At 29.5% G+C, this 27,280-nt stretch overlaps 2 protein-coding genes across 4 annotated transcripts in view; both read left to right on the forward strand.

The window, feature by feature from the left end:
* LOC123301029 (phospholipid phosphatase 1-like) overlaps nucleotides 1-14,340 on the forward strand; it is a 35,129-nt gene extending 20,789 nt beyond the window's left edge. The window contains exons 3-7 of the mRNA XM_044883757.1: nucleotides 11,601-11,755; nucleotides 11,972-12,252; nucleotides 12,501-12,624; nucleotides 13,308-13,499; nucleotides 14,053-14,340. Coding sequence (XP_044739692.1) covers nucleotides 11,601-11,755; nucleotides 11,972-12,252; nucleotides 12,501-12,624; nucleotides 13,308-13,499; nucleotides 14,053-14,340 — 1,040 coding nt within the window. The remainder of the gene's footprint in view (nucleotides 1-11,600; nucleotides 11,756-11,971; nucleotides 12,253-12,500; nucleotides 12,625-13,307; nucleotides 13,500-14,052) is intronic.
* Nucleotides 14,341-16,137: 1,797 nt separating this feature from the next.
* Nucleotides 16,138-26,024, forward strand: LOC123300575 (two pore calcium channel protein 1-like). Of its 3 annotated transcripts, none has more exons than XM_044883164.1 (11): nucleotides 16,138-16,404; nucleotides 18,556-18,800; nucleotides 19,387-19,677; nucleotides 20,263-20,406; nucleotides 20,732-20,898; nucleotides 21,225-21,324; nucleotides 21,865-22,267; nucleotides 22,977-23,096; nucleotides 23,184-23,523; nucleotides 24,306-24,714; nucleotides 24,878-26,024. In XM_044883164.1, exons 1-11 carry the CDS (start codon nucleotides 16,308-16,310, stop codon nucleotides 25,169-25,171), a joined length of 2,610 nt encoding a protein of 869 aa, XP_044739099.1. In that variant the 5' UTR covers nucleotides 16,138-16,307; the 3' UTR covers nucleotides 25,172-26,024. The 3 variants fall into 3 exon arrangements, with proteins under 3 accessions (XP_044739099.1, XP_044739101.1, XP_044739100.1); XM_044883166.1 differs by lacking the exon at nucleotides 16,138-16,404 and adding an exon at nucleotides 17,759-17,881; XM_044883165.1 differs by lacking the exon at nucleotides 16,138-16,404 and adding an exon at nucleotides 17,765-17,899.
* Nucleotides 26,025-27,280: the final 1,256 nt, after the last annotated feature.

The following is a 27,280-nucleotide window of genomic DNA, read 5'->3' on the forward strand; positions in this document are numbered from 1 at the left end:
GGGACGAGATATATTACATAATCTCATAAAACTCCAAGAGACAAGGTGTTCACTGCCCGCTCTGGGATCCAAGTACCTCGGGGGCCATTTTTGTAGTAATATTTTTCTTCAACAGCCCCGAAAACCCCCGAGTAACGAGTTTCGACGAAATATGTTACATATTCTCGTAAAACTCCAAGAGACAAAGTCTTTACTACCCGCCCTGGGTACCAAGTACCTCGAGGACCATTTTCGTTGTGATATTCGAGTTCAGCGGCCACCAAAACCCCCGAGTAACAAAATTAAACTCATTTTCTATCCATAATTAATTTCCAGTTTTTCATTTCTCCCTCATCCCTTTTATTCACAAAGTTTGTTGACGCTCCCATAAATCGAATGCAAAAAACCGCATTTCCGATCCGTTTTACTTCTGACGAAATCGATATAGTTGACCCGTTTTTGCCGTTTTGACCCGTGCTTTATTTTGTCGTCTAAAGGACGGAGAACCACTGCTGTGGGTTAGCTGGAATCACTATAATATGAATGCTTGAGGTAAATTTTGTACCACTTTCCTAGTATTGGTAAACAAAGATCTGATAAGATAATTTGTAGGATCATCTGCCGTGACAAAATAAAATTTAATTTTTGTTGTTGTTGCATTTTAATCAAAATGTTTAATAGAATACATATAATCCTAACAATAACAAACATTAACATTCAATACTTGAAATTGAAAACAGTTCAATCAATGTCAATCATTATTTAAAATCATTTGATCTACGATTTTATTTCATCCTTAATCTAAATTTAAGACTTAAGTAGTACATTTTATTTTAAATAAATATTCATCAATGAAATATCTAGAATTTTATCAATCCTGGTTGAGAAAATCCAGTCAAATGTTTTCTATTGATAACTGAGAGTTGCAACTCGCCAACTGACGATAATAATTCGTACTAATTAAAATCAGAAGAAGACACGAATTAAATAGTTACAATTTCGACTACCAGATGGCAATACAAGTACTTAAGCTCTCAAAATTGAGAAAGGGACTTGAGAATTGAGTTAATGTTATGGAAGTTTCTTTTGATAGTGTTTTTCCCTTTCCCGGCCTCTTACAGGCGTCTTACTTAAAATTTTGTTGTTTTCAAAAACTTGAAAAGACAAAATTCCATTTCAAGTGCGTGGGAAATGTAACTTTAGTGATTGGAGTTCTGTGTTTTTTTTTAAATTTCCGAGACTGCTAAAAGACCCCTTTTAAAAGTATATCCTCGAATATCCTCAAAGTTACTTTAAACAAAACTATATATAATAGTACATTTTCTGTTTACATATTTTATTTAAAAAAGAATTAACGCATTTCAACATAAAAGACAGTTTACATGTTTTTTATCTTTTAGTTAATTCTTAAAATTAACAAAAATGATGAAATTAGAGAAAAGATAAAAACATTGGCTTAAAAGTTAAAAATCCTCTCTTTTTTGTGAAATTTATTAAATAAACATATCTAATACATTTTTATACCATGATGAAATATATCAAGGTATACTAAATTTAGTCCCAAGTTTGTAACTCTTAAAAATATTGATGCTACCTACAAAATTTTGGTAGAAGTGTTCATAAGATCACCTACTTAGTTCATTTCGTTTTGTCTGTCTGTCTGTCTGTCGCCACGATAATTCAAAAAGGAAAAGAGATATCATGCTGAATTTTTTATAGCATGCTCAGGACGTAAAAAATGTGGTCGAGTTTGTAAATAAGCAACATAGGTCGATTGGGTCTCGGGTCCGTAGGATTAATCTTGTAAACCATTAAAGGATAGACAAAAAGTTTAAATGTAAAAAATGTTTCTTATAAAAAAATAAACAACTTTTGTTTGAAACACACAAATTATATAGTACGTGTTATGTGATAATATCAGTTATATGTTACGATTGCTTAATGAAAACTGTCTATACATGGTATTTCAATAATTAACTCAGTTAATTGTTTGTTTTCACTTGTTTAACTTAAGTCTATGTTTGTAATAAAAATAAATTAACCGTCATGTCATCTGTCAACTTTAATACTCAATATCATGCAATAGTTTACCTAATTTCTTTGTTTAATATTCTAACTTAAGCCAAACAAATATAATAGTCTAGGAAATTAAAGATTTTTTTTCGTTTTTATCTCTAGTAATGCACTGCAATCTCCAAATGATTCATGGAGTAGTGGCCGGGAATGAGCCAACCCTTTTTCGGTATCACAACGGACCCTATATGGTCTAAGTGTGTCCCATCCCAGGACAGCCACTCTAACCTTACCCAACCTAATTGCACTGTAATTGGTGGCTTTTTAGACTTTAAAAGACACTTTCAGTTGTATAACGAATAAACAGTAAACAGTGAACCAAACACATGCTGACTAAAATCTAGGTACATATTGTATAATCTATTAATAAATAGATATAATAGGATATAAACAATTATTTAATAAATTCATATTTAATATTTATATTACAGTATTATAGTACAGTAGCTTGTAGGTAACAGTAGCAGCTTTCATAGGCATACATACCATTATCTACTTTCATGCTAGATGTACATTTCATAATAATAATAGGTACCGCGTACCAACTCATGAAAGACTACCTACAGAGTGTTTCAGGAAAGCTTTCAAATAGTATTAATACAAGAAACGAACCTAGAATTTTTTTTATTCTTACGAAAAATTTGTTTGCTGAGTGTATTGAATTGCGGTTTTTTGCATTGGCTTCAGAAAATATATCCTAAAAAAAGTCTATATGGTTTAAAGCGGAAGTTTTAGTGTTTAAACCCCCGCGCCTTTTTAACCTTTTTAAAATCTTTTAATACTTTATGATAAAATCCCCCTTACATAATACATTCTATACAATTTGCGCTCTCACGGGTAAACAGTGATATTTACGAAAAAATGTTTCAAACAAAAGTTGTTTATTTTATAAGGAACTTTTTTTACATTTAATTTTTTGTTCTATCTCTAACGGTTTACAAGATGGGCCCTACGGACCCAAGACCCAATTGACCTATGTTGCTCGTTTACGAACTTGACCTCACTTTTAACGCCCTCAGCACGCTATATTTCAGCTTGATATCTCTTTTCGTTTTTGTGTAATCGTGATGACAGACTTGCAAACAAACAGACAGACAACCGGAAATGGACTAATTAGATGATTTTATGATTATCTATACTAAAATTTTGTTCATAGTATCAATATTTTTAAGCGTTACAAACTTGGGACTAAACTAAGTATACCTTGATATATTTTATAAACATGGTATAATCATATTGATATCTTATACTGTTTTGTTTTTATTTCAATTTAAATATGTATAACTCTTATCTGATCACTAAACCTTTTAGACCTTTTCCTATGAATCATTCTCTGATACACACAGTTTTGCTTATTCGAAATGTGCCACAAGTGTTACGTTTAATTAAATTAAATTATAAGCAGATGCTTAGAGATACTTTAAAATGACTCTTAAGTGATACGATAATTGACGTAACATACTTTTGTTAAGTTAGGAATTTATTCAAATTATGTTCATAGTTTATTAATTCAATTATGTTTTTTATTATAAATTATTATTACTTTAAAATAACTTCTTCTCATCTCCGTGTAAAAAGTGTTAACTTTCTGCTCACTGTGCCGTGAGGTTGCCGCTTTCCGCCTCTGTCGGGAAAAAAAATTAGTATACACACCACGGGAACAACTAAATTATCTCTGTGTTGCGGGATGTTGGCACTCTCTTTCCGGTAAACATATTTTGACGGAAACCAAGTTTTCGACTTGTAGAATGTTTACCTTTGAATTGTTTACCATGTTGGATGCGTAAAGTAACCGTTCGTTAGTTTATGATCCCCGTTTGTTCGGTCGGTGTGAATGACTCTCACTATTAATATTTAGTTTGAATTAATTAAAACTATTTTATAGTGAATATAATAATGATGAAGAGTTCTTATATTTAATATAATAATGAGTGAATGCAATGCATCATATTATAATAAAACATAACCTAACTTAACACCACATACTTATTAATCATTAAAAAGCCTACACACATATTTTTTTAATAAATATTAATTCCTGCATATAAAATAATTTATTTAATTAATTAATTATATGGCTTACTTTTGACATAGCATAGCACTACAATAGGGTCTAACCAAAGAGTATAAGATAGAGTAGGCTCCTATTACTGGCAATCTTAAAAAAAGAGTATAAGAGTTCCAATGCCTCTAGTGATTGGGTTCAGTCATAAACGTCCATCACCTCCATACTTTTGTTTAAAAAAAATTCTGTTAGCAGAGATAGTTTCGATTTAAAGCTCTCTGGGTTATATGAACAGCACGCTTCCACTGCGCCACTACGCTCTGTATAATAATATCGTAATAACATGTACTGATACTGATTCTGTTGTATGTACAGTACTATTAACTGGACCCTAGATGGTATTCGTGCCTGTATACGCGACCTCTTCTCTAGCTTATACTCATTGGGTCTAAGTCTAACCATAAATGACATTATTTATTTAAAAAAAAAAAAAGAAAAAAAAAGAAGCTATTTAACGTCATTTATCAAAAAAATCTTTGTTCAATCAACATTTGTGTCTTATTTAGTTTAAGGTTCAACCTACTTTCAATTAATTACATTTTTATAATCATTAAAAAAAAATATCATTAAAAGATTTTAAAATAAAACAGTTCCATAGAAAATAAAATGTGGGAAAAAATTTACTATTTATCTGTAAATTATTTTGAAAATTATTCGATTTTTTTATTGTAAAGATTACTTTTTCATCTTTTATTTACATATTTTCGATTGACAGTTACCCGACTGCTTCGCTCTGCAATTTCAATTTTAAAATAAAAAACTACCGTGTTATAGCCTTCATTTCCCTTGCTCTCACTTATTCCCCTGTTGTTCTTAATTTTTTGGTGCGGAACCTTAATTATTTTCAGCTCATGTTACTCACTAATAATGTAGCTTTATATTGGTGAAATAATTTTTAAAATCGGTTAAGTACTTTTTGAGTTTATCCATTACAAACAAACAAAAAATCAAATGTTTCTTCTTTATTATATTAGTGTAGATATAGTCGCATCAACCAGTGTTTTTACTCGGAAATCCTCAATAGCAGTATTTTCTTCGATTAAATTTATTTATTGAGTTTCTTCAAATTAAAAAAGAGACATAAATGCTCCAGAAAATTTGTATAATTTTCCAGAATATCCTTAAGAATATATTCTCAGAATATTTAAGAAGCTCACACAACATTAAGATATAAAATAGTGACGATATACATTTTTCTATGAACATTAAAAACAAATTTTATTTTTGTCAGTTAATTGGTTAACAACATTCCAGTTAACGATGAACAAGTGAAATGTAATTAAAATTAAATAAAAAATGTATCGAACAAAAAAAAAGACCATTAAAATTTTTCAAGTACATTTTTATACCCTGTATATATGTAATATATGTCAAGGTATACTAAGTTTAGTCCCAAGTTTGTAACGCTTAAAAATATTGATGGTACGAACAAAATTTTGGTATAGGTATTCATAAAACCATCTAATTAGTCCATTTCCGGTTTTCCGTCTGTCTGTGAGCACGATAACTCGAAAAGAGATAACAAGCTAAAATTTGTGTGCTAAGGTCGTGAAAAGTGGGGGTAAGTTAGCAACATAGGTCAATTGGGTCTTGGATAAACCGTTAGAGGTAGAACAAAAGTTTAAATGTAAAAAATGTTCCCTATAAAAAAATTAACAATTTTTGTTTGAAACATTTTTTCGTAAACGCCATTGTTTATCCGTGAGGGCGCAAATTAAGACAAAATTTTGGTGTCCATTTTCTCTAAAACTATAAAAGATAAAGAGTCGAAAATTTGCAGGTAGCTTCAACTAGTGGCCTTGCGAAACATTCTTGAAAAACAAAAACTTCTAGAAAATACGTTCGAAAATTACCTCAAACTCTTCTAATTTATAAAAAATTATGCAAGCACTCATATTCAACACTTTCTTTACAGGGTATTTCAATAATTAACTCAGTCAATTTTTTGTTTTCATTTTAAATATATTTTTAAAGTACATTTTTAAGTGTTTGTTTTTTGGTAAATAAATGACTTGTACGGAGTACTTAAAATTACACTTATCTGACATCAAGAGTATCCGTATAGAAACGTTCTGATTTATGAGATCAATCGTTTTCAACTATCACTATCTTGAAATGTCTTCTTCATTAGTCTTGGAATATTAACAATTTAGATATGAGGAAACTAACTGTGTCCGCGGTTTATTACACATCGTCTACAGAATCGAACAATATCTATTCAGCCAGAAAGGCGTACAAAAATTGTAAAAAAAAAGCTTTTATTGTCAAATTGATCGCAAAATAGATTGTTTCGAAATTTTGACTAAATGAAAGTTCTCAATAACGCCATGGCCCATCTCTTATAATGGACTGATGATCACAATCAGGGTCGAAAGTAGAAATTAAAAGGTCCTGGAGCAAAATCAAATTTGGGAGCGTAGTTGCGGGTAAAAGCTAGTTACATATATACTTCTTAATCTATACATATAAAATGCTTTATACTGAATGATTGACTGACGGATCAACGCACATCCTAAACCGCTGATCGTAGAGACCTGAAACTTGGAGGATGTGTTCTTTGTATTTAGGCATCCGATAAGAATTTCCGAAATTCTACTTTTAAGAGAGTGAAAAACTGGAGCAAGGTTTGTATGGGACAACGTGATTCCTTGGTACTTGCAAAACTACTTTTATGGTAATTTTCTTGATCACCTGGCAGGTAGAAAATCCCACCAAAATGACCTGTCTTTTTAAGAATAATTATTTTTAATACTAAACAATCAATACATAGTATAAAATAAAGTCGCTTCCCGCTATCTGTCCCTATGTATGCTTAGATCTTTAAAACTACGCAACAGTTTTTGATGTGTTTTTTTCTAATAGATAGAGTGATTCAAGAAGAAGGTTTTTATGTATAATACACGCATAATATTGTAGAGAAACATTGATAATTTTAGAGGTTAAACGAAATTGTGAACAAAAGGGAGGTGAGTGCCGGCATATGACATGTTATAACACGTTATAACACAATAATCTTTGTACTTAAAATTGAAGTTGCCCAGCGTAGCGGGTAGTTCACAGCTAGTGCTCTCTCTTTAGCAATCAAATGCTGCATTTTTGTTTTAGGAAATTATGTGAGAGGTATCTGACACCTACCCAAAAATGTCTACCAGCTCTCCTACTATTTCTGCTAACGACCGTTTTAGAACAAATAAAACACGGGATGGTGCAAAGATCATCCGTCAAAGATACTTTTCGAGATGAATCAAATAATTTCCTCTCTGTATGTTAACAATAAAAACAAATAAGAATTATTTAACTAACAGTACAGTACCAGAACCAGTTGATTGAATTAATTAAAATAATGAATAAACAATTATTATTAATTAAAAAGTAAAATAAAAATAATATTCAAATTATTATGTATATGATATTCATTGTCAATGTCACTACAGGTCATACCCTTCACTATATAGTAACAAACAAACACATGTATACAAATATTATTATTTTTAACTTCCCAGTTCTCAACAAACAAGACCCCCAAGATCCCCCTTCTAAAAAAATCGTTAATATTTGGATGTATTATTATCATTATCACATATTTGTTAATATTACACAAAGTGTATTTAACTAATAATCAACAGTCACTTCCTTATTTATTTAAATTATTTATAATTTGGAGTGCTTATGACTGACTACTGAATCAATTTACTAAAATTCATACTACCATCATAATTAATCAATTGAGAAATTGAATCTTTACTTTAAATTGTGGTTTTTAGTACATAAGGTTTCGTACAACTTAAATTCTTAAATCCTAAGAATTCTTAAATTAATATCTTGGAACCTACACATTTGGAAATACATCATTTATAAGCCGGGTTTCTTTTAAATAAGTACTTGGATGATCGAGCTTCACTCGGTATTTTTTGTGTTAAAAAGGCACAAATTTTATTATTAATATAAGAATCGTTTAAAATGTCTCTACACAAATATCAATTTGAATGTCCCGGTAATGTACTTTATTTCGTTGCTAATAGATGTCAGGAAGAGTCATATTTTGCAGTTAATGTTTCAGTTTTTCCTGAAAACACGAATAAAACGACATTTTCTAAAAATGAAACCTAGCTAGATTGAGATCGTTTATTACTTATTATTATAGGCGCGTTGTGGTGATGTGAAAATGATTGATTTTTGGCAAATTTTATTTTATAAATTTTTGAACAAAATGACTTACTAACGATTCTTATACTTAGACACTTCGCCTAAGAAAGGACCTTCGTAAAGGTGGCAGTGGCATTCAAAAATTTATAAACTGTCGGTTTCATTCTTAAGAACAATATAGTTTTTTGTTTTTAGCCAATTCTTTTTTCTTCAACAAAGATAGATGGCAAGAACTGAAATCAAAACTAAAATTGATTGATAAAGATAAAAGATATAAGCAATTAAATAATAATTTTTAACGAAATTAATAACGAAAACTAATTCTTCTTAAATTAAGATTAATTTATCAATGCCATCTGTTAAACAAAAATGCAAACAAAACTTAATTGAAAAAATGAATGATAATATCAAAGAGTATAAAAATAGAGGGAGTACACAAAATGTAAAACAAGAAACAAGCAAAATTCTCTAGGTTTAGATATTTTTTTGGATTGGATTGTTTATAATTCAATTGCTTTATTTAAGCGATTTTTAGGCCCTTATTATAAAACTGAATGAAGCGATTGAGTATGATTAGGACTTTAATCTCTATATTCTTCTCTACGATTTTTATCATGAATGAATTTTTATATAAAGTGTATCAGAATAATAAAATTAGTTGGCTATGCTTACTGGTGTTAATAAATAACATTAATAAAACTACTTAACCGATTTTGACAATTCTTTCATCTATAAAAAGGCCGAGTAACACAGACTGTAATTTATTTTCAAAAAAATGTTCCGCACCAAAAAATTAAAACCCATGACATTGGCGCAAATGTGAGGGCAAAAGAAGGCTATAACGCGGTAGTTTTTGTTTTTAAAGTTTAAATTTCTTAATAAAGTGAGCGTGTAGTATATTTAATAAACATAATTGGTTCATTGAACTTGAGCAAGGGCTGCCAAACCTCAACTCTATCGTCAAGCTTGTAATTTCCCTACTTCTCGTAAAATTTTCTCTTCTCAATGTAATTAATGTGTGATTCAATGGACTACACACTAGAATATTCGTGACTCCAAAATACTGAACTGACATCTACTGATATGACATGGCGAGGACGGTGTAAACATTATCTTAGAACATTTAATTATATGACAAAAAAAGAGAATTTCTACTAATTGATTTACGAAATAGAGTGATAGTGAAATGATTTAAAATAGATTATAAATGTTCTATGATTTTTTATATGTTTATACCATGAAGATAAGGAATATAGAAGAGTAAAGGAGAATTATCTCTGTATATAAAAAGCGTCCATCGTAAAGCATTAAATAACGATGGCGCGGCTGTAGCAAAATGTACATTTTTAAAGATGAAACATGTTATTAGAGAAGGATAGAGAAGTTCAAATCAAATACCCTTTTGCTACACAAGCGCCATTCTAGCCACTGTATTTAACCTCTTCAACCACGATTACAGTGCTAAACTATTAACAGACCTTCGTAATAAATTTTTCTGTATCATTCTATACCCTGAATAAAAATTATAGATAATACATACATACATACCTAAATTATTAATAATAAAAACAAAACCTCAAAAAGTACTTATTTGACAGATACCTTATTATTAAAACAATCATTTTAATAATAATAATAATAATAAAAAGTTTTTAAAAAAAAATGAAAGTTGATAAGCACTCAGGCTACCACTAAATGATGACGTAGTCCATCATAATTATTAATTTATTATTTATTTAGTTAAGTCATTTCTATTTTTTTATAAATTCAATTCAAATATAAAGTTTATTAGTTATTAGGTACTTTATTTTAGTAGGTACCTAATTATCATCACGATGAGAATTAAAAATTGTATAAATTTTAAAGTCATAGCATGTAAGTCTTTTTTATTTGAAAAATTTTTAATTTTTCTAAGTAATTTTATTAATTCTACTAAAAATTGGTTCAAAAACAAATTCTTCTGCTGATTAAAAGTAAATTGCGCACTTTTTACGCCAAAGTATCGGTTACTTTAAATAATTGTTTCTTCATCGACTGAAATTTTGCTTGTATGTAATATAATGTAATTTCAAAAATGCACTGATCAAAGAATGATATATTTAATAATTTAATGATCCAAATAATGGATAAGATTTAACTTTGTTCTTTTTAGCTCGGTGTAATATGATAATGTAAGAAGAAAAAGGGAGCGTTTGTTCTTTTTGCATCGGTCAATCACACGGAGTGTAAAGAGAAAAGGATAGTTCTATTACAGTGTTATAAGATTATCCTTTTCTACTCACACTCAGTGTAAATAAATCGTGAAGCGGGCGGGTAACTACTATCTCTATGTGTTATCCTTATGTATTAGCTATATTATTGTAAAGTTTCATTAAAATCCATTCAGTAGTTTTCTAAATCGTACAGCGAAGTGGGCGGGTAAATACTAGCGCTTGATGTTATATAGCCTATATCCTTTTTGGATAAATGGGCTTTTCAACACTAAGGATTCATTCAAATAAGTTTTTATAACATATACATAGTTATTTTTATCCGCACAGTGGTGGATTTACACTAGGGTCAGTCGGGGCTAGTGCCCAGGGCGGCAAATTTTCTAGGGCGGCAAAATTTGGAATGTGAGAAAAAATTTTCTATACAATATATAATTAACTAATTCTTTTAAATAAACATTTTATTTTTCAAGAAATATAATTTATGCATTATGTATCAAATCAAAATTTTGTATATTATAATATAGGAAATTTAAGTGAAAACTATTAAAATAGTTTAATTAATTTATTTCCATAAAGGTTTGCAAAAATAAAATTTGATATTTTTATTTTCTGTAATTGATAAATTAATATAGTTTTTTTGAAGAATTAAAAATATTTTCAAATTATGTATGTCTTTTTGATAACAGAAACTTTAATTGATCAATGAATTTTCTTAAAATTCGAGAATTATCAAATAATACTAATTAATTTTAATTTAAAAGAACAGTAATAATAATATGTAATACATAATAAATTTTCTGCAATTAATTAGTTATTCTAATTTTAAAAAAATAAGGTATCAAAACTATTAAAATAAAATATCAGTCATAGGGCGGCATTTTCTAAAGTGCCCCAGGGCGGCAGAAATTTAAATCCGGCCCTGTAATCCGCACATTCATATAAATGTGCCTATCTATACACAAACATTTCTTTTTACTTACATTACCGACTAAGATTTCTGATAACTTCATATAATTCACTCACAGATGGCGAGACTCTAATTCGAAATATACCTTAAAATTTAAATAATTTCTTAACTATAATGAATGAAATTTTACTAATTTGTATTTTCTATTTTGTTACAGTTATAATGCTAATATTAGCAATGGAACGTGAATGGTTCCCATCAAAACGTGGTGGATTCTTTTGTAATGATCCAAAAATATCGTATAAATATACTGGTGATACAATTACAACCCCATTATTATTAAGTATTACAATATTATTGCCAATAGTATTTGTAAGTATAAAGTTCTTATTTATTTTTATCATAGATGTTTATATCATCAGTCTAGATCGCTTTACGTTCATTGCCCCCTGCAAAAAGTACTGTTGAATTTATGAAATTATTACGAAAAAAGTTCTAAGCCAAAAATTACTATTGCACCGACATATAGAACCGACTGACATTTATAAATATATTTTAATGTTTAATTTTTTTTGTTTTGTTTTACAGTTTTATATATGTGAATTAGTTGTATACATTCCATTAAATAGTTCGCATCGAAATAGTAATAATAATAAAAATAATTATTTAACACGATCGAATTATGGTTTAAAACCGATATTAATAAACAAATGTGGTAAACAAACGATGTTACGGTATCGTGAATATATGATTGGTTTAGCGTTATTAACAGTCGTTGTGGAAGTTGGTAAAACGATATTTGGTGAACCACGTCCGCATTTTTTAGATACATGTCAACCAGATGCCGCTGTTAATTGTACATTAGATAGGTATGTATTCTTCTTCATTTTTATTAACGAACTAGCTTGGTACCCGCCCGCTTCACTGGGTTTAAAAGTAAAAACCATCGCTTTATAGCCTACACCTCTCTTGAGCTCACTTATTCCCATCCATAACAAACAAACATCCTTACTTTCACATTTATAATATATAGGGATAGGGATAGCAGGGGTAATCAGTCAATAATTTTTGTCTGGTCTGCGATTAATATTTAATTTTTTGTTTTGTTTATTTTTAGCAATCAATACATCAATGATTACAAATGTACAGCAGTTTTAAAATCTTACAGAGTAAGAGATTCATATAAATCATTTCCATCGGGACATGCAGCATTCTCAGCGTACACTGGTTTATTTATAATCGTATGTATCACATTGTAGATGTTTAAATAATTCTCCTATATTCACAGATAGATCAAGTGAAAGCACTAACGAAAATATCTGTGATTAGAAAGAGTTAGCAAAAGAAATTTTAAGTATCTAGAATTAAAAGTATTCTTTGGAATTATAAGTATCTAGTATATGTAGTTCTGTGAAATTATACGATTTAAACAAAACCGCGGGCACACAACTGATTTTTCTTAATGGGAATGTGGAGAGGGTACTCGCCTGTACTCGCGTGGATTCCTCATATTGACTTTAACTAGGGTACAAAAACTGTTTTTTTAATCGACTTCTGACAACACAAGACTTCCACATTCTCGCTTCTCGTTTGACTTCGTGCTAGTTCGTGAGAGTGTGGAGAAGACTTGAGAGATAGTCGAAAAGTTTAAATATAAAGTGGATTAAACGGTTTTTCCATCGAATCAGAATCTAAATTGTATTTTGATTGAATAATCTTTCTTTCGGAAGTGTCCAATAGTCTTAGTAAAGATCATTATATTTTTCCGCCCTTAATAAAAAAGTATCTTTGAAAGGTAGATTCGTATTCACAGTATGTGAATTTCAGTCCCCTTTTCTCCTCTTTGAGTCTACAATTAAATCGTTCTTTCTGTGAATAAAGTAATGGAATTCCGTATGATATTAATTTGAATTATATTTTTCAGTGGTACTTACAAAATAGATTAATATTTTCATCAAATTCAAGTTCATCATCATGGTTATTAAAGCCTGTGATACAATTGTTATGCTTTACTTGGATGTTTATCACACCATTGTCACGTGTCACTGATTTTAGACATCATTGGTGGGATGCATTGGCTGGTACAATCTTAGGTTTATTATTTACATACTACACAGTAAGTCAATTTTATTTTTATCGCAAACTTTTTAATCAAGCTTTTTGAACCAAATTTTTGCCTTTAATACAGAGTGGGTCACCATAGCCTAGTGTTTTTTAACGGAAAATCATTGCCATTAGTTGTCGCAATATATACCTTACCTCAAAACATTTCTTTTTCAATTTTCATAATAGAAATGTCATTGTTTTGGACGCTAATCAAACGCATATTCGCGTTCCTTTTGAGTGTTAACTCAGTAATTACAGCTTGAATTCCGTCGGAGATTCAATATCAATTAAACTGATTGTTTTCTCGCCCGAGACACAATCTTACTTTGGGCTAACAATTTCCGCACCTATATCTCTTTTCTATTTTAAATACGAAAAACATTTGATTATTTTGCCGGATCTTGTATTTAGTAACTTTTTATCATAATCATAAGATTTCAGTTTCCCGCCAACAGTTTTTAAAGCTATCGTGCTCATACAACCTTAATCTTACACGTCTCGCAACCTTAGAACACATACCATGTGTATACCTATAAATTAACTGATAATAAATATTTTTACAGGTGATTGTATTATCAAATAACTTTATGATAAGTGATAATGATTTAGATGAATTAATGATGATCAATAATAGTACAAATAATAAATCACATAATGATAATCAATTTAATCAAATGTTACATAATAATCATCATAATAATAAATATCATCATCATCCATCAATCAAACGATTATTATCAACAAATTCAACAACATCTACGATTATTTATAAGAATAATGATCATCATGATAATGATTCACATCATTATCAAACTGATAAAGAGCTAACGGATATAAATACGTATCAGTGATATTATTTGTATTTTATTAATAAGAAAAATATTATTAAAAATATTTATTTATTATTTATTTATGTAATTTTATTAATTTTAGACGAAAATCAATATAAATATACAAATTATTTTTATGATTTTTTTTGATGTTTTTATTTGTTTAAATGTTTCCAAATCCTACCAAAAATTATTGCATGCTAAATTATGATTTCTTTCGACCTAGAATTACACGCAAAATTTATAGACAATACAATGCCGTAGCAAAGAAATTGTAATAAATTTAACAGCTACTTTTAAATTCTGATTTTTGTACCAAAAAAGATTAATCAACAAGATAAAAACATCAAGGAATGAGCGAAGGAATGGAAAAGGTTAACCATCTTTTTGCAGAAATGTACTTTAAAGAAAAACGCGTTTTAAGTTAGAGAAACAATTCCGGCAGAGTAACTCGGATAATAATATTAGTCACTTTAGATTAATCGGCGATCTAGATCAATATATTGGGTGCTAAATTATGATTGATTTCGACCTAGAATTACACGCAAAATTTATAGACAATATAATGCCGTGGCAAAGAAATTGTAATTTTAACAGCTACTTTTAAATTCTGATTTGCGTACCTAAAAAGATTAGGCAACAAGGTAAAAACATCAAAGAATGGGCGAAGGAATAGAAAACGTGCGTCATCTTTTTACAAAAATGTAGTTTAAAGAAAAACGCGTTTTAATTTAGAGGTCAATCAAATTCAGATCAATATATTGGGCCTTTTTCTGCTTCATATTCAATGTCTTGCAAAATTATTTCTGCTAACCGAGCTGTTTTGTCTTCTTTTGAAGCAGCAGAAGGTCGCAGTACAGAGCGATCAATTCAAACTTCGAAACCAAAAAATCCGCTGTATCTCCGAAAATAATTCGATTTTGGAAAGTCCGTTTAAGAATGTATTCTTAAGGGTCTGGGTTAAAAATATGCACAGATCAGAATTCTGTCTTAAATAATTTATTGTTTCTGGCATTTGAGCAAAAATAACTTGATTCTTTACACCTAGTCACGGTTCTTTCACGATTTAATGCACTAAACAATCGTAAAGCCGTCATTTCATCCAAATCCCTTCGGTAGTTCCATCCATCCAAACTTGCACGATTATAATATATATCAGATTATTCTGGAATGCTAAATGGGATGGAATAGAAGAAATGCTAAAAAAAAATATTTTTGTTTATTGTTACAAACAGTTGATAGAATTTATATGGAATTTCTCATAATTATTGCAAAATTGAAACATTCGATTTTAAATTTCAGATGTCTCTGAAATCTTTAAAACAAAAGCCTAACAGATTTCATTATAGTATTTTGATAAATAACTCATAGATGGCCATACTTGTACTGTAATAAAAATAAAAATTTTACAACATAAACTCGTAATAATTAAATTAAAATTCAAATGAATTAGAAACACATTTTAATTGTTCACTTAATCTACTTGAACTAATTAATCTCTTTTTTTTTTTGTTCAATAAATTCAATATAATTAAATTTTCCACAGATTGTATAGAAATTTTTAGATACAGAGAAAACGAATGATGCTGTATTTTTTAAAATAAATAAAAGGAGTTGTTTCTAGTTTTAACTAGATATTTTATTTTTGGTGTTTAATGTTCAGTGGTAATGAGTAAAAACATTCCACCGCACCGGTATCAGAGTTAAACAAGTGTATTTTAAAATTAAAACTATCAATCTTTTTTTTAAAAATTAATTTTAATATTGAAATTGGGTGAATGTGTTTTTAAAATAAATAAAAGGGAAGGAAGAACCTTGAAAGGAATTATTAAAAAATTGAATTGAGGAAATTATTAATGAAATAGGAATGCAGAGTGAATTGTTAGTGAGGAACTAAACCGTGGTGGTCATATGGTTGTGGAGGAACTATCTGTCATCAATCTACACCATTCTCCTCCTGATTCTCATTTGTTTTTCTTAAGTTTTAAATGGCGTCGATTCGTGGTGTTGCTGAAACAGCTGATGGCTATCAAAGATTTAACAATGACATTAATAATACACAAATTTATGGTACAAATATTCCAAGTACGTACCTGTCAATTATTTATTTTATTTTTTTTTGACAACAAATTAATAACAATAAATAAAAAGTAATATTTATTATTAACAATTTATTATATGTATTATTAATTAGTTTAAATGACTAAAAAATAATGTCAAAAATACCATTTTTATCGCTATTATTAATATTATCATTTATTTTAACTTATTTACCTATGAGTTATTAATAATTATTGATATCTATCGATATCTATCTCAATGTTCGTCATGCATTTTCATATTTAAACTAATATGACAAACTTTTATTTTTAGTTACATTTAAGATTAACTCATAGGTGTAACTTAAAGATGAGCTAAGTGGGGTAACAGGTTTATTACTCATCAATTGTTTTTAAAGATAAAAACAAGTTTACAAAACAAGTTATTTATGTAACCATAGATGTGTGATAACAAGTCTAGATTTTGATTTAAAATGTCAAAAAGTACCGGAAATTAGTCAGTGTAACACAAAATCTTTTACCAATCGTCGATATTTATTTTAATATTTCGCTCCAACCTTGGCTTTCGAAGAGAATAGGAGGGAAAAACCTTGAGTCGTACCTTAATATCCGGTAGTTTGATTTTTTTGCAGAGATGTTTATGATGTTGGCTGAATTAATAATTCAAGTTTTACGCATCCAATAAAGACTAAATTCTCTATTAAAGGACTAGTTTTCGATTATAAAAATTGTCTCTGTAAGCCAAATAATTTTCGAAATACATTTGTTAAAACTTAACCGCCTTTTCCAGCTCCGAAATTGTTTGCAATATTTTTTTGTTCTACGGTAATATCACAAATTTAATTAGAAGATGTAAAACAGAAGGGACTAATAGAGGATAATTTAAAACTATTTCAGTAATTGACTTTAAAGGACTATTTTTTTCGGTAGAAAAAATGACCTGCTGATACAGTTTAGAAAAATTGATTTTCTACAACTTTGCTTGTTTATTTTTCTTATTATTCAACAAATTCCGATTTAGAAAATTATTATTCAGAAAATTCCCCTTTGCTAGATCGGATAATTTGCTAAGGACACCCCAAAACATAAATTTATCATTTGGTTTTATCTTCCTAGCATAAAGTTAAAAAGAAGCATTAATTTTGAGTTGTAGCAATCTAGTTAACCAAGTAGACATCTCTGTTCAAAATATTTATAGACTTTTTTTTGATATTTCTAAATTTTCAAAGTGATAAACAAAATATGGATATTGATTGACTTATCAAACTGATAAGCAATAACTATTGTTAAGTGGCTAGTTTACTAATTTATGAGTTTCTTTGGTTACGCCTATGGTATATTGATAAGATAAAATTCATTACGAATAATTAATTATCAACGTTTAATTAATTGATATTTATCATGTAAAATTTAATGTAGAAAATAGCACGGTAACTAATGTGTCTAGTAGTGTTTATAAAAAATGAAAGACAAATTGCCACAAATACGACTTGAAAATTTAGGTAAAACTCTTATATTAGGTATTTTAAATTTTATTTATTTTCCATGCACCTTCCTCTTGAAAACTTTTAAATTCGTCTGTTCACTTTTCACTGTTTGCTTCGAGCTTTCACTTCCCTTTCATAACACTCGAAGTAGAAATGGAGATTAATATATGTACAGTTTTCCATTTTTTTTTTATTAAGTGTAAAATAGTTGAGTATATCAGAACAGATGGCCATGAATTGTATTTTTACCATTTTTACAGAAAACTAGCGTACCGAGCTTTTTGATTTAGAGAAGTACGTCACAATTAATAGTTTTCGCCATTCACTTTAGCTAATATATTATGTATTATTTCATGACTCAAATTGGAAGAAGTTGAAATTGCGGGTCCAATCTTTCTACAAATTTTTTCCTTGCTAAAGGGAGTTTTGTAGTCGAAATAGTCGATCATCTAATAAAAATATTATGAGTAATGGAAATTTTAGATTAAATAATTTTTACTCTTCAATTCACGCCGTTCTGGATTAAATCGCAAACAATCCTTTCGATAATAATCATCTGGTGACAATTCGTCTTTGTTTTGCTAGTTACTACCAAAAGGTGTACAAAGCAAGAATTCACGTTTCTGTTCATTATTTAACAACTTAAATGTTATGGGGGAAATCTAAATAATCGTAATTGTTTGTTATAGATCCAAACGTTTTGATACAAAGTGGTACCACGGACTCGCTAAGTAATGACGAAATTGGTAGCCGATCTAGTCTAAATCGGGATCTTTATAATGATGGTCCTACAAATGGTGGGATGTTAGGTGGTCCAGGAGGTGGTGATTATGGAGGAGGTGGGGGCGGTGGAGCATCAAGTGGAATTGGAAGTAGTAGTTCATCAGATCATCATTGGGAAATGAATTATCATGAAGCATCTATATTTTTAGAGGTAAAATTAATTTTATTTTTCGGATAGAACAAAAATCTGTACTTCAGATTTTAAATTTTATTTATTGTTATGAATATATGCAACTGATTTTGTTTCCAATTATTAAACCTTTCTTGTTGCACTAAAATGGAGACAAAATAACGACTTCCTTTACTTCTTAATTCCGCCAAATGAGCTATTTGAGTAGATTGCTTCAGAACAGCAGCAGGGCTTTAAAGTCAACGGGATTCATCAGTAACAGAGACGATGCGTCACCGTCTCTTTTTCTTTAACATTTTAGCAGCTTCTGCAAAAATTGTGATGTACCAGAAAGCTTAAAATTTCAGCGTAAATTGCTTATATAGAGCCTCTTTGAAATTACGTATAACTTCGGAATGCTTTCGATTGTATTCCGGCCATATCTGTCTTGCAGTTATACGTTCTTCTCTCCATTCAATAAAAGTCTTTGGTTTTATGTTACTTGATTTTCTTCAAGTGTCATAAGATACTATGGCGGTCAGTTACTATTCAAATTTGAAATCAAGCTTCCAAATATATTCAACCTTTTTATATGTTAGTTTTTAATTTGTATACCTCGAATTTCTAGGAAGGTGCAAATAATGAAAAATTCGATTCACATCCACGTCATCCAGAAGCATTACCAGCATATTTATTAGTACATAATTCATGGTATCATGGTTTAGATTTAGCAGTTAGTATATTTTTATTATTGTTAGCATTTGGTGAAGATCCTGCTGTACCATCATTAAAATTATCAACGGGTGTTCATGCCACCATTGAATTATTAGCATTAATTGTTATTGCTATTGAATTATCATTTAAATTACGATGGATTGGTTGGAAAACAATTTTAAAACATAAACGGACCATGATTAAGGCAAGTAAAAATATTAGATACTAGATAATTTATCCGATAAATAGTAGTAGTAGTAATGCAGTAATTTTACTGTTGAGGAGGCTCAAAACCTGAGAAGCAAGCCTTTATAAGCTTTTTCCAAATCAATACCAGAAGAATACATCTCTTTAACTTCCTCTACCTTTTAGCGTTTCACTTATCGAACCTATTAGTCTTTATCCAACTATAACCAAACTGGTTTTACGAGGATATTCTGCCATGAAAGATAGATGCCTTTTACGTCTGCAGTGACCGAAAACCCCAACCAGCAGATTACGTTTCTGTGGTTGTTGACAACTACCATTTGTTTTTAAACCATTTGCTTGTCTGCAGCCTGTTACAATTTTCCATTTTCTTTTTATTCACTCATCCAGTAGTAAAGAACGGAGGTAGTTCAGTCTGTCTTCTGGTAATCTTAGAGCACATAGTTCTGCAAATCTTGTATGCCCTCATCTCGATAGATACGAAATGGGTTATCGTAAATCATTATCGTTTGATTAAAATCCATCCAATTGATTTTAAATTAAATTCGTTAATTATATAAATGATTTTGTTATAAATTTTCAGGGTTTAACGTTAACAATAATGGTAATTGAGGCCATTGCTGTTTTAATCCGACAATCGTCACATTTTCGTGTGACGCGAGCATTACGACCAATATTTTTAGCCGATACAAAAGCATGTGGGGGTGTTAGAAGGTTTATACGACAAGTAAGAATTGCATATAATTCCGTTCATTGAGAGAATGACATCAAATTTTAAATGATCTAGTGCAAAGACGAGCCTAAAGCATTGTTTATTAGAAGAAATTTTTTAGAATGTTTAGCCTTTGTTTGGTAGCACCTGGAAAATTTGTTTTCTACTGAGCTTAAAGTGTTAAAATTTGTACTGTAGTCTACTTTTTAGTAGTTTATTTTACGAAATTATATTCAAAGCATTGTATTTGATTTTGAAGTAATTCTCTCTGTGAGTCGGGATTATAGTGTATAAGCTACAAGTTGATCGATTATAAATAATACATATTGAATTGTTTTAGATTTTACAATCGTTACCACCGATATTTGATATGTTTGGTTTGCTGCTGTTTTTTATCGCCATCTATGCATTAGTAGGCTATTATTTGTTTAATCAAGATGATAATGTTTATTTTGCATCGTTAAGTGATAGTTTTGTCTCTTTGTTTGTGTTAATGACTACTGCTAAGTGAGTATATTATTTAATTTCGATTCCACTAAGTTAGGTTAGAGTGGTCAGGTCTGAGAGGTCGTCAAAGAAAGGCTGGCTTAAGTGAGTCCATCTCCTTATGGCAAGAGCTGGATAGTAACAGAGAAGATGAGACATCATTTCCTCACCCTCTCCACTGTGATAACTTCTGCGATAATCGTGTTGCCCTGCTAGGTCCAGTCGTTCAGCTTGCTCACCGCCTAGACATTTTCCCGATGTAGCTGCAGTGATTTTCCCGAAACATCTTTACATTACCAACAAATAAATAATAATTTAAATTAACTAATTGAACATTTTTCTTTCAGTTTTCCGGATGTAATGATGCCATCATATGCCGTTTCAAAATGGAATGTTCTATTCTTTATTTCATATATTGCAACTGTTTTGTATGTTTTAATGAATTTGGTAAGAATTTTTATTAAAAGAGGTTTCATACATAATTTCTAAAACTATGGATTCTATATTGTTTTCAATTTTCTCCGTATTTATTAAATTTACGAAAAAAAATATCGAACAAAAGTTGTTTGTTCTTTTATAAAAAAAACAAATATCAATTTTCCTCTATCTTGTACCAGATATGAACATGTGGTATTTCGTTACCCTCCTGTATAATATAATACCTACAATCGTATAAAGTTTTTCATTGTGGGATCTATTACGCCAGTTGTAAGCAAGCGTAAGCACTCTGCCCAAAAAGATATTTGATCTACTCTTTGAATGAAACCTTTTTACAAGCTTTTATTTATTTTAACTTGTCCGTTGTTTGTAATCAAATTTTAAAAGTTAAATTTGAACCACTTTCTGGTTTCTGATTGAGCTAAAATTTTGCAAGCATATGTAAATCGGACAATTCATTTTTATGGTAAGAATGACCAGATTTCTGCATCGATAACTTTTCTTATGTGTTACACTTTATTTTAAATTAATTACACTTTCTTTTTATAGATGTTAGCTGTTGTGTATGAAACATTTACACGCATTGAACGTGAAAAATTCAAAAAACTGTTATTACATAAACGTCACGCATGTCAATTAGCATTCCGTATGTTAGTATCAAAACAAACACCAAATTATATGCGATTTAAACAATTCTATGGTTTAATACGATATTATGAACCACGTAAAACATTATTTGATACGGTATTAATGTTTAAATATTTAAATACATCAAATACTGGTTTATTAACATTAAATGAATTTATAAAAGTGTATGATGCGTGTACGTTACGATGGATACATTATAATCCACAATTACAATGGTTTGAAGATATACCATATTCATTTATACGATCGATATGCAAAATATGTCATATTATTATTAGTTGGAAATATTTTGAGAATATTATATGTAAGTATTAATTGTTTTGTTGATAGATAATATATTATATTGCACGCAGTCAGAGGCAGATTGTCTGTAAGGCAAAGTAGGCACGTGCCTACAGGTGGGAGATTACAAAGGGAAAGGAGGTGCACGTGGAAGTTTTTAAACAAAAGAAATAATTTAATTAACTAATGTCAGGTATTTGCAACGGAATACAGGCCAAAATAAAAGCACTATCCTTCTTAGCAAAATATATAAACTACTCCGCACATTCGTTTAACCTAGTGGGTGAATGTGCCGTTAAATGCGCTCCAGAAGTTTGTTGGTTCTTTGGTCTCCATCTCCATCAAGAAATTTACACTTTTTTTACAGCTTCAGAAATTTTTAAAACTGCCTGCAAGCGCAAACTTTCTTAATCCGCCTTCTGCCTTACAGATTTTGAATTAGTAAATAGATGTCACTACCATTTAATCGATTTTTTTTCTTTTCTTGTTTTCATAAATTCTAATTTTCCCTTTTAACGACATCATAAAAGGAAAAATTATGTTTTCAAATATATATAGTAATTTTAAAGTTATTATAAAGGAAAATCTGTAATAATTATAAATAGTTCAAACATTGATACCCAATGTATGTAGGTTCAGGGTATTTAAACAATTAACTGTGTTAGTTGTCATTTTCGATAGATATGTGAAAGTTAATGTTGTATTAATTAAATTTTTTATTTCAAATACAGATACATTAATCATTGGAAATGGATTATCAATGTTAATACGTTTATCAGAACCAGCTGATAATTTAAACGAATCAGCTGTCATGTTTTGTGGATCATGGGATACCATTCTATTTTTATCATGTAAGTTTTGTCTTTTATAACAAAATTCGAATAACCGGATCTAATGATTTCGATAATTAACGAAAATTTTTGCTTTTTATTGCACAGTATTTACAATAGAAGCAATAATTCGTATTTTGGGTATGGGTCCAAAACTGTACATGGAATCTGGATGGAACTTATACGATATGACAGTCACTATATTAGCGATTTATGGTGTAATATTAATACGTATGAATCCTAATTTACGTTTAGTGGTCATATTTCGTCCATTACGGTTAATACGCTTATATAAAATGAAAAAACGTTATCGTGATGTTTTTGGAACATTGGTTATTTTATTCCCATTATTATGTTCCGTATTTTTGGTGATGTTAGTCGTTTACTATTTCTTTGCTATCATTGGTATGGAATTATTTGCTGGTTATGATATGAAAAATTGTTGCGTGTAAGTAAAAATCTTTACGATTACCACTTAAATTTATCGAAAATTGTTTGTATACCGCCCTTCAGTTTTATTTAGACACAAAAGTTCTCTTACTTGTAAGGAGGAGTCATGAATTTGTGAGGCCCTAGCAGTGGCAGATTTGCCGCCAGTAGGCTATTCAAATTTTACCGCCTTAGTGCATTTTTCCACGGGCACCCCTTGTCAAAACTTGTCCGGTCGTTTACTTTTGTTTTTACCAACGAGTATTTACCGCTATTTCTTTACCTTCGAAGCTACAGCCTACTCAACCTACTGGTAAATCCACCACTGGGCTCTGAGCTATTCTACTTAGGGGTCTGCCAAATTATTCAACGATTTTCCATTTTATAAAAAAACTGTTTTCTATAATGATGTAAATGTTCGCATTTTCATCCCTTGTATTTTCTTCCTGGTTTTGTGATTCTCTGTTCCCTTCGATTAGATTTTCTTCCAATAATATCTCTTCCTTTTCGCTTTTTAATGGATTTGTAGCTATTTCATTCTCGGCTATTATTATCAATGGATTTTGGGGGCCTTTTGTCTTTTTGGGGCCCTGGTAAAAAGAGAATCTTCAACGATATACCAATAACATGTAAACAATTGAAAATTAATTATATTTTAAATAAAACGCATGATTTATTGAAAATTTTATGAGATAACAGCGCTATGATCGATTTAGCTGTGCATTCCACCTATTATAGTCTCTGCCATACCAAAAGTTTTCTGTTAAGTAAACAATAATTTGATGTTTTTTCTTTCTTTAGGAATTCAACTGTTGAAGATTTTTACAAATACAATTCGAATGGTACAACAGCGTTAGGTTATTATTATCTTAATAATTTTGATGATATTATAACCTCAATGGTTACATTATTTGAGTTGGCTGTTGTTAATAATTGGTTTATAACAATGACAGCATATGCAATTGTTATGTCACCATGGTCACGAATTTTCTTTATGCTGTTTTACATTTGTATGCTAGTGGTTATTACAATTATTGTAGCGTCTGTTTTGGAAGCATTCCGTTTCCGAATCCAATATAAGCGACAAACAAGTAAATTAGAGGAAGAACGTATGTTACACGAACAAGTACAAATTGAATGGGATCATATACAAAATATTATACAAGATTTTTATTTATTTGAGAAAATACGTCCAAATTTAATTATCGGGGTAAGTTCAGCGTGTATCTACATTTTTCAGTCAGTCTCATAGTTAGTAAAGTCATTATAAATGAAAGTCTGGACAGAGACTTTCTCAGAGGCCATTCTGGATAGACCATAATCTCATTAAAAAGCTAAATCCGGTTTTGTACTTATAATCTAATTTTAAACAGGAAACAACAACATTTATTGGACGACGATCACGTACTAAAAATGTATTACAACAACGTATGTATCAACAAGAAATACATGAATGGTTAGCGGAAGCGGATCGCTTAGAACAAATGGATTTGGAATTAAAAATTGATGAACAGCAACAAGGACAGTCACCAGAACATCAACAGATTAAAAATGATTTAAATGCAGGTGGAGATGGTAGTGATTTACGAGCATCTCCATTACCACAATCACGGAATAATAATGTCGAGACTGGAACAGAAGAATTAATATCTCCACGAATCGTATGATTAAATTAATTCAAACCTGGATTACAGTTTAGATATTTAAGCAGTTGCAAGAAATATTTCTTGTGGTAGAATCCTATTTCTCCAACAATAAAACATCACAATCAACATCACATTTATCACTGCTTATTATATTTAAAGATGTATTTTGGATTCTTGTGAAGGCAGCAATAAGTAATTTAAGTAGCCGCTATTAATTTTAATATTTTTTCAAAAAAAATTAACCAAAGTATTTTCTTGTGATTTCGGGTAAACAAGCAATCAAATGAATGAATTTAGACTGATTATTATTGGTTCAAATCGATTTATTTCACATATGACAACGTAAACTATTGTTTTTAAAACATGCGAGCAGCATTTACTTAAAACAATTCTTACAATTCATTTTCGGATAAATACGACTAAAAGTCACAGTAAACAATTTTTGCCAATTATCTTAATTTTTGAGATATCGAAGCACTAATATTGAAGGTAGCCACTACACTATTTAGAATACACTATTTAGATGGCACAATAACAGTTATTTCGTCAAAAATGATATCTTAGAAATTTACTGGTGAGCAATCTAACATCTGTCGTTTGTTTACATTAAAAATGATCATCAAGTATTTTAAAATAATTTTAAAGTTCAGCCAATGGCATAGAGAAAACATTTTAGCTTTGGAAGCAGATTTTACTAAGATCCTCGTTTCAGCTCTTCATTTCACTTTATTTGCGTTTATTTGGATCTCAGAATTAGACGAATTTCGATCCCACGCTTACAAAACTTAACTTGTTTTTTTTTACGCCTTGGTTTAAGGAATACTCAATACTCATTATTTATTGAAATATAGAATGTCTGAAAGATCTGTAGATAATTTAAAAATTCAATAATTTTTTAAGTAAAACTTCAAATAATTTTTGAAGTAGAAGAAGAAATTATATTTTTGGTAAAATATCATCGTTTAACAAAAAGTCTTTAAAGAACTTCTTGTTGATAGTAGTCTTCCTAAATTTTATCTCGAATAATCTTCCTCCTTAAGTGATGAAGGAATTTTGGTATACTGACGTATATTCTCCAATGCTGGAAAAAGTTTGAGACCTTTAGAAATTCAGATTAAATAAATCAAAGTTTGAAATACTATATCATACAAATTTATGTCGAAATTATAACTATGCAAACTTTAAAAAATCATTTTTGGTGATTGTTGGAAAATGGTGTGAAATGAAAATGATAATTATTTAATCTTTATACTTTTGTAATTGTGCCTATTTTCAAAGATTTATAAACGCAAAGAATTATTAACTTTTTAAATCATCTACGGAACTTTATAAATCAATTATTTAGGAATTGTGAGAATTTTTATGCAAAAATTTTAACAATTTAAAAAAAATATATATTAATTTAGTTGTAGAAAAAAATTAGTAACGCAGTATTATTAATGAATTAATTGGTAATAATTAATTTATGCTAAATATTTATTTTAAAAATTATGATTAATATTAAAAAGAAAAACTAGCTTCCAAAACAACTCACCTCTTCCCCTCTACTCCTCCTTTAGTAATACAAGAAAATAATATCATGATTATCTATTTTGTAGCAATAACTTTAATGTTCATCAATCGTAATTAATAGGTGTCGAAAATGACCTTCGTTAAAATTTATGTATATATAGGGACCATAAGGTGTTAGAAAAGTACCGAAATATCAGCATAACCAAAAGTATAATGATATTAGAAAAGAAAGATTTTCGACAGGAGTTGTAATAAGTGATTATCTTGAAGCTTGAGCTTGATTAAAAATAACTCTTGCTCTTAATTTATAACTACCGGCCAATATATTAGTCCGTTGGAGATGAAATCTGATATCTCAACTGCAGCTTTTGATATTTGAAAGGCCAAGCAAAATAGGAGAGTATAAAAAAGGATACAAGAAAGGAAAGGAAAAAATTCTTGGTAACTCTAATATTTATTTAAATCAATATTTACGATTTTATGTTCTATTTCTATATTGAAAACCTTTTGTGAATCATTTACCGACGCTTTTGACAACAATATGATTTAACATTTATGATTTTTTAACTTCCCGACGAAAAAAAGGGGTGTTATATGTTTGATCGCTATGCGTGTGTT

The sequence above is a fragment of the Chrysoperla carnea genome, chromosome 5 (assembly GCF_905475395.1).
Source record: "Chrysoperla carnea chromosome 5, inChrCarn1.1, whole genome shotgun sequence".
NCBI lineage: Eukaryota > Metazoa > Arthropoda > Insecta > Neuroptera > Chrysopidae > Chrysoperla > Chrysoperla carnea.

Coding starts and splice junctions, on each gene's coding strand:
- LOC123300575 (XM_044883164.1), top strand. CDS start 16,308: ATGGCGTCGATTCGTGGTGTTGCTGAAACAGCTGATGGCTATCAAAGA. Junction 23,524..24,305: donor GATATGAAAAATTGTTGCGT/GTAAGTAAAAAT, acceptor TTCTTTCTTTAG/GAATTCAACTGTTGAAGATT. Junction 24,715..24,877: donor GTCCAAATTTAATTATCGGG/GTAAGTTCAGCG, acceptor AATTTTAAACAG/GAAACAACAACATTTATTGG.